Source organism: Diachasma alloeum, unplaced genomic scaffold (assembly GCF_001412515.2).
Source record: "Diachasma alloeum isolate Michigan unplaced genomic scaffold, Dall2.0 Dall_scaffold_00277, whole genome shotgun sequence".
NCBI classification, from domain to species: domain Eukaryota; kingdom Metazoa; phylum Arthropoda; class Insecta; order Hymenoptera; family Braconidae; genus Diachasma; species Diachasma alloeum.
In genome coordinates, this window is record NW_021680416.1 from 1,679,871 (window position 1) to 1,687,902 (window position 8,032).

An 8,032-nucleotide genomic window follows, 5' to 3' on the forward strand; every position below is an offset into this window, starting at 1 on the left:
AAGGTTTGTCAATCTAAGTCATCTCTGTGTGTCATTTTGACAGAAGTGAATGAAAAAAATGCCGTTAGGTTCGATAATGGGTTCCATTCCAGAGTGAAGTGGTTAACGTAAATGCATCAATTTTCCACAGCTCGATGAATATTTAATGATCGATAATGAGTCATTGTAGGAGGTAATGACAAGAGCTATTTTTTGGTAAAAAATTTTTAGCCGTGAATTTTTTTTAAAATTAATTATTACGCTGCTCCAATTATTAATTACTCTAATTACTTTAAAATATCAAGTTTTCTTTATTAATTATCAGTAGGTACATGATAATATCTTGATAATATGTTGATCATAATTGTTAGATTGTATGCGATTTAAAAAAAAAAATCTAATTGCTTCGATTTGAAAGTGGTACAACGTAATGGAATAAATAGACTTCTCACAAATAAATTAATATGCAATGACTGATAATTAGTTATTTTAGAAGGAAATGACGAGAGGTATTTTTAGATCGAAAGGGTTTTAGTTGCAAATCCCATTTTTCTGGAATAATTCACGATTAAGAGGCACTTTAGTCTCGTCTGATTACGAATTACTTTAACTACTTCCGAGTTCAACGGTTTCGTTGTCGCGAAAGAACAGTTCCATTCATTTTTAATGGGAGCCATTGCAAATAAATACTGGGGATTTGGAAGGTTTGTCAATGTTTTGTACTGGGCATAATCTCCCGCAAAATCAATCACATGGGATTTGGATTTGCTCATCTCCTTATATAGGAAAAATAAACAAATAGGGTCGTAAAATTGAGATAATGTGATGACTCATGCTTCCACTTTTTTCATACCTAAAAAAACGTATAAAAAAATTGACAAAATTGTCCGTCAAATATTTCTGGGACTTGAAAAAAGTGGTGAGCCCCCCCTTAACAAGAATAAATGAAAAGTTGATTTTTTATGAGAGATGAAATGAGTTTTTGTTTGTATTCTTTAACAAGAATTTGATGCATTTATTCCGTTATTATTAATTTGATGCATTGATGCATTAATTTCTTGCATTCATCACATTCATACTTCAATTATTTTGTTAATCAATAGTCTCTCATTTGACTAGAGCGTTTTCATCAGTAGCAAGACTGTGCATTCGAAAATATTTCGTTCCCCATGTCATGACCCATAATGGGCCTAAATTTTTTTCCTGATTTTTCAAAATTTTTTTTAGGTTATTGTCTTCTGTTAATCTTGTTCATTTTCATGTTCATTGTCTCGTAAGACTCTGTTCTATTTTTTCACTTCTAAATTAATTATTATGAGTGATACTAGACTGCCGATTGAACACAAACTCAACTAGAATGTTTCTATTTATATTGACTCCCGTTTAAAATTTGTTTCAGATTTTAATCTTGAAAATTTGAGATATATTTATACTACTTTAACCTTTGGAAAGAAATGCCGAGTTTCTTATCAGCGATTTCTTCCGCAGTAGCTTTTGACATATTTCTCAGATGAATAAGTATTCGCTCAAAAGATTTCTCCATTTCTCCGTTCATTTTTTTTCCGATACATTCATAATAACTTTACAATATATACATATGAAAACGAAAAAAAGCGAGATTTATACTGATAACAAAATAATCACAGGAACACGTAAAAAACTACTCTGAATTGAATTACTATCAAGAAATGCTTCATTAATCAATTGAGATTATCCACACGAAGAAAAGCATATACTTTCTTCGTTTCTGATGAGTTCTGTATACCAAAGCACGAAACGGAGAAAATTATCAAAGAATATAGTTGGACTCAGGTTTCTATATCCTTGAAAAAAAAAAAAATTACAAAGTTAGTTGAAATTTTCATGGAAGGAATGATAAAAAAAAAGTAGACGGACAATTTCTCCCGTGACAGAAACTCCCTGTTTTCAATATTCAAAAGACAGAAAAAAAATGTTTAAAAAATTTGAAATTTGAACTTAAAATAAAAAATTAATTTCAATTCAAATCAATGAATCATTGAATTTCAAGCCTCTAATTTCCAATAATGATTTTTTTTAATAAAAAGATTAAGTTGAATATAATTTAGTGGTCTCCATTTTTTAATTAAAAGAAAACAATGAAAAAAAATTTTAAAATGAAAAAAATTCGTATTTGATGAAATCTCTTGAAACACGTAAGATTGAGTTGTCTGATTTTCACTGGAACTTTTTGTATTGAAAGATATTTACAGAAAATTTTGTCTGGAGGATTTTGTACGAGAATGGAATCTCCTAGTATCACGAAAAAATATAATTCAAATGCGAATTCCTAATTCATTCCGGAATTCACGTCCCATGATTTATGCACGGCGTCTTGACCTACCAGAAAGCGGTATTTTCCTCGTTTAAAAAATGATCGTTATGTTAATAGGCCGTGAAGTGGAGCAGACAGTATAGCCCCAGCATATCCGAATGACGGTTTATCCGTGTAAAAAGGTGCGCCAGGAGGCGAACGCGGCCACCGACCGTCCAGGGGGATGCCTTCGCCTTTATCAACGTCTCCAGTAGGTAAACGCAACTCCTATCTGCAACTTTGGCGCGACTTCGCTGTTTTTCATTCGCGCCTGGCTGACCCGAAACGCGTCGCCTTCGTGGTAATATTGCCTCTAAATTTTTCCCCAACTCAATTCGATTATTTTTATTCTGTTTATTCTATCATTCTCATTCTTATTAAAATCTTCTTGTAAAATATGTCCATTGACCCTTATAATTTGACAAAAATCCAAGATTTTTGAAAAATTATTTTCATATTTACTTCATACATTTTTTAAAAGAATGAAAAAATGAGAGACGTTGAAATTATAATTTTTAATACAATTTCGTTGTTTGTAAATTCATCACTGATTGCATTTTAAGCAAAATCAAGTTTTCCCATAAAATTAGATTTTTTATTAGGCGTCGAATAATTTCCCAAGTGATTAAAAGTTATTTTTAAATCGAGTTGCCTTCGTGGTAATATTGTCTCTAGATTTTTCCGCACTTTCCCCAACTCAATTCGATTATTTTTATTCTGTTTCTTCTATCATTCTCATTCTTATTAAAAATTTTTTTTTAAATATGTCCATTGACCTTTATAATTCGACAAAAATCCAAGACTTTTGAAAAATCATCTTCCTATTTACTTTACAAATTTTTGAAATGAATGAAAAAATAAATGAGACATTTAAAAAATAAAGAAAAAAACTTCAAATACGTTTTTTTTTCAATTAAAATTACAATTTTTTAATACGATTTCGTCGTTTGTGAATTCATCACTGACTGAATTTGAAGCAAAAATCAGATTTTTTCCTGCGATTAGATTTTTAATTAGACGTCGAATGATCTCCCAAGTGATTAACGAAGTCATTTTCAAATCGAGACGGAAATGACAAGGAAAAAAATGACTGTTGAGAAAAGACCGTGAATTCGATTCGCTCATTACTTCAAGCTGTGTTGTAATGATTTTGAGTGGAATGGAGTAGATGTTGCAGTACATGCGTGATGAAGAGTTTAAAGAAGATGAGAATATTCGAGGACTTAACCAACGAGGTTGATCCCAACTCAATCAGTCAATTTTTTTTACTCAAAGAGACGAATTCGTCCAATGATTGTGAATTTTTCGTGGCTTACAGCGGACTGCACCGGCGTCCGCCGCTCCCAATGCCATGAACGTGGCGACAGTGTATCCGGTGCATGATCCGGACCTTCGGGATGCAATCAGTGAGGAGTTGGAGGAGCCGCAGTCGAGGCTACGTGAGTGTTTCTCTCCTCAATTCTACAGAATCCTCAGTCGAATATTTTGAGGTGAAAAGTCCACGCATGAAAAAATTAAATAGAAAACCTAGCGAATTTGCTACGAAATTCTATAGGATTCCTATTGGAATTCTATTCAAAAATTCTATTTGTTTTTTGTGCTAATTCTATTGGATATTCAACAAGAAAAAGTCAATAGATTTCGAATTTCTGTTTGAATTTTTCCCTTAAATTTTTTCTATTAGAATAATTGGGCACAAAATTTTTCAAGTTTTTTCCGCTGGATTTTGTTTCGTTTTGCATTGTAAAATTCGAGTGGAGAAAACTAGAAAATTGATGCCCAAGAATTCTGAGAAAAAATCTCAAGACAAACATTTTAACAGAAATTCGAAATTTATTGACATTTTCTTATCGAATATCCAATACAATCAGCGCAAAAAACAAATAGAATTTTTCAATAGAATTCCAATAGAATGGAAATTCTATAAAAACCCCATAGAATTCCAATAGAATTTTCTAGAATTCGTTAGATTTTCTATTGAATTTTTTCATACGTGTCCTGACGGAATGAATCTAGTTATGTCTAGTTTAGGTTTCCAGGTTTTCCAAGGAGTTGTCCAAGTCGAATATTTGGTTCTGGTTTAGGCCTTGCGTTTAGAGTCTATTAACAGAAATTCGAAATCTATTGACTTTTTCTTATCGAATATCCAATAGAATCAGCGCAAAAAACAAATAGAATTTTTCAATAGAATTCCAATAGAATGGAAATTCTATAGAAACCCCATAGAATTCCAATAGAATTTTCTAGCGAATTCGTTAGATTTTCTATTAAATTTATTCCTACGTGTCCTGACGGAATGATTCTAGTTATGTCTAGTTTCGGAGATTTCCAGGTTTTCCAAGGAGTTGCCCAAGTCGAATAATTCGTTCTGATTTATGCCCTAAGTTGGAGTCTAGCATATACCACTTATTAAATAATTAGCTGAAATTTTTTCATTAAAAAATCGGGAAATTATGGAGACTCGATTCGTAATATTTGCATTCGTTCATTCAAAATGCCTGCAGGAGTTTTAACTCTTGAAAAAAAACAAGACATTAACTCGAAATTTGGTACAAGTTTCTACTAAAAAAAATATCCTGCCCAAATCATTCGGAAGGTTACCATCAATTTATTAATGGCAAAAAAAGAGACTTACATACGACTTGGTAACACATCTGCAGTCGCATACGTGTTGTCGCGTACTTGTTTCGTTCAGTTATAAACGGATCTTGATATTGCCGTGGATAGGAATCTTATCTAAATCCTTGGAAAACCTGGAAACTTCTTAATGGGACATGACTGGAATAATTCAGCCATCGACTGAGTAATTATGTAACGTATTAATTGCAAGGTCGGGATAAACTGTGTCATTTTTTCACCTGAAAATTGAGACGTTGCGCAATTTTCAAATGGGTTTGAAATTGGTGGTCAATTATTGGGCGCTGAGTCGGTAATTTGACAGGTTCCTCTGCCCAATAATTTCGAATATATCGAGCAGTGATGAATGTATATTACGACGAGGGAGATATAATTGCAGGATTGAGACCACACGATAAGTGTAGGAATTTTCAATTATCAAATTTGCCAATCATTGCGTGAGAAAGCTTTAAAAAAATTGACGGCTGGGTCAGGCTCGTTCAAATGGTATTTTGAAAAAAAAAAACTTAATTTTTGAACATTCACGAGAAATGGTTTATTTGAACGAGCCCCGGTGAACCGCGATTGCTGATGCCCTCTCATTGTGTCCTCAATCCTGTCAGATTCGATATTCTTTTTTTCAATTAAGGCCCGGCCCCATTATCTTTCGGTCGTTATCGAAATGAATTTTTTTGTTCGATTTTTATCTCGAAATTTCAATTCTCCCCGTCACTCAGGGACACCCGCACATGTGAAATTTAGATTGAAAAAAAGTGAAAAAAATTCTGAATATTTTGAAGGAGCATTTTTAATTAATATTGAATTAATAAAAGAAATAAAAACTCTAGATTGGTCACTCTGCGAGGGAAACCCGCCGCACGTCTTTTTTCTTTAATTACAGTGGACTGGCGAACCGGAAAAATTGAAAAAAATTTGACTTCATCAATTGAAGTGACTAAAAAATCATAGTAGGGGAGGGTATGGCAAAACGGACCGCAGGGCAAAACGGACCACTGACAGAAAATTGCTAATTGTTGTTTTTTTTTCTTTCCTTCAAATTAGGAACAATGATGTATTGAATTACAAGTGAGTTTCTTGGATCGTAACTGTCGAAGGGGTTTCATAGACAAGAAGTGTCGTCACATTTCTAGGCATTTTCACCCAAAATTAAGAAATCGAAAAAACATATGATTACAAAGCTTCCATTCGGGAGCAAATACAAAAATTATCAATTTTTTGTCAGTGGTCCGTTTTCCCTTACCTTCCCCTAGTTTTTAGAACAACATATTTCCCAAAATTCCTAAAGAAAACACATTATTTCGGACGGATGAATGATTTTTTCTCATGTACAATGAAATAGCCCATGACGCGACGTTGCCGAAAACTCGCTAAACACGCCCGAGCAGTGTAGAGTGAAATCGGCAACGCTAAAGCCCAAAAAACTCGGCGGGGAATCCCCGCGGACGTGTCCACTTTGGTCACGTTTTGTGACCAGATTAGGGATAAATCCTTTGGCTCACTGCAACAAGACGATTGTACGAGAAAAGGCTTTTTTACGATGAATTACTAATCACTTACGCACTGATAGAACGGATTAGTTATTGTTAACGAATGGATTTTGGTTGGAGGTTAGGGTCTATTCGGTTCCACCAAATGTTCATTCGTTAATAGTTAACGAATGTACATTTGAGGAGCCTTGTTTTACTTGACTTTCGCCATTCAAGTGAACCATTCGTTAACTATTAACGAATATTCATTTGGTCATATTCAACTCTACCATTCGTTAATAGTTAACGAATTTCGTTTGGAATAAATGAATCATTCTATCAGTGCGCCAATCTCCTCCATTGATACTTGTACTGGCGATCAGCGGTCATTTTTCTCGGCAATTGAAAACAGGAAAATCGCTCTTTCTTTTTTGCGCCTCTGCCAAAGCGACAGTTGATGGACAGTACAATTTTCAATTGAGGAGATTGGCGTAAGCGATTAGTAATTTATCATAAAAGTGTGGTCAAAAAATTCTTCAAAATATTACAAAATTTTTTCAAGAGCCTTTTTTCGTACAATCGTCTATGGCTCGATCAGCGGGGTTTTGTCAAATTGATCTGCTCAACCACCCAACAGTTAATTCCCCGCAAAAATCCGATTGACAATAAAATATTTCTTCAAATGGTAACAAAAAACTTATCTAATCCTATGGGAATGAAAACGCTGTTACTTTTTCTTTATTTTGAGATTTGACAACCCCCCAAAACTAAATGAAATCGTCGATGTTACGATCATTTGATCGATCTAATATTTAATCTTGAGGATTCTCATAATTAAATATGGTTTTTTCTTCTATAAAAACTTCTTGAGACTCTCAGACTTTTAATTACTCCCATTAGACAATGTAACACATCCAGCATTTTCCCAATGCGTAGCGAAAACAATGAATCATCCCACCAATTCAAAAATAATAGCAAGCAATAAGAAGCGGAAACAACAAGCGTCAACAAGCTTTAAACTCCTCGCAATTACCCTTTTACCAGGTACAACAGGAAAATACGCCTGACGTAACGACATTATCGACTGCCTCTGCTCATTGTTTCCATCCACCGCATCCCTCCCCATTTCCCTCTAATTGGCACTTGGAATCCACAGTTGCTTAGAAGTTTGCACTCGCAATTATATCGTGGGAATGTTCCTCAGTAGTTTTTTTTGTTTCTGGGAATTTGTGGTAGATTATCGATCGATTGTGGCATTACCGATCGAGAGAATTCGATGGAAAGTTGCGAGTCAAGTCAACAGGAACCGGCACTCGTTCGATTCGTATCCAAAGGGTTTTAATTACGCACATTCGATTGCATTTCAAGGGAATTTCTATAAAAAAATTTGTTAATTTTTGGCTGATTCTACTAAATTTCTAATGGAAAACCAGAGTTTATAACAGAGATGTCAGACAAGATATGAATGTTTTTTTGGGCTCAAATGAAAGAGCGGATTGAGAAATGGTGTGCTGATGCCTCTAAAGATGGCTTTTAACCAGTGGAGACTCCTAGACCCGACTGGACAATGTTGTCTCAACTCTGCTTTTCAATTGAAAACAGACATCATCTTTAGAGA

At 34.1% G+C, this 8,032-nt stretch overlaps 1 protein-coding gene across 1 annotated transcript in view; it reads left to right on the forward strand.

The window, feature by feature from the left end:
- Window positions 1-2,537: 2,537 nt before the first annotated feature.
- The window catches only part of LOC107038038 (aquaporin AQPAe.a), a 52,362-nt gene continuing 46,867 nt past the window's right edge, over window positions 2,538-8,032 (forward strand). The window contains exons 1-2 of the mRNA XM_015256904.1: window positions 2,538-2,612; window positions 3,630-3,750. Coding sequence (XP_015112390.1) covers window positions 3,663-3,750 — 88 coding nt within the window. The 5' untranslated portion in view covers window positions 2,538-2,612; window positions 3,630-3,662. The remainder of the gene's footprint in view (window positions 2,613-3,629; window positions 3,751-8,032) is intronic.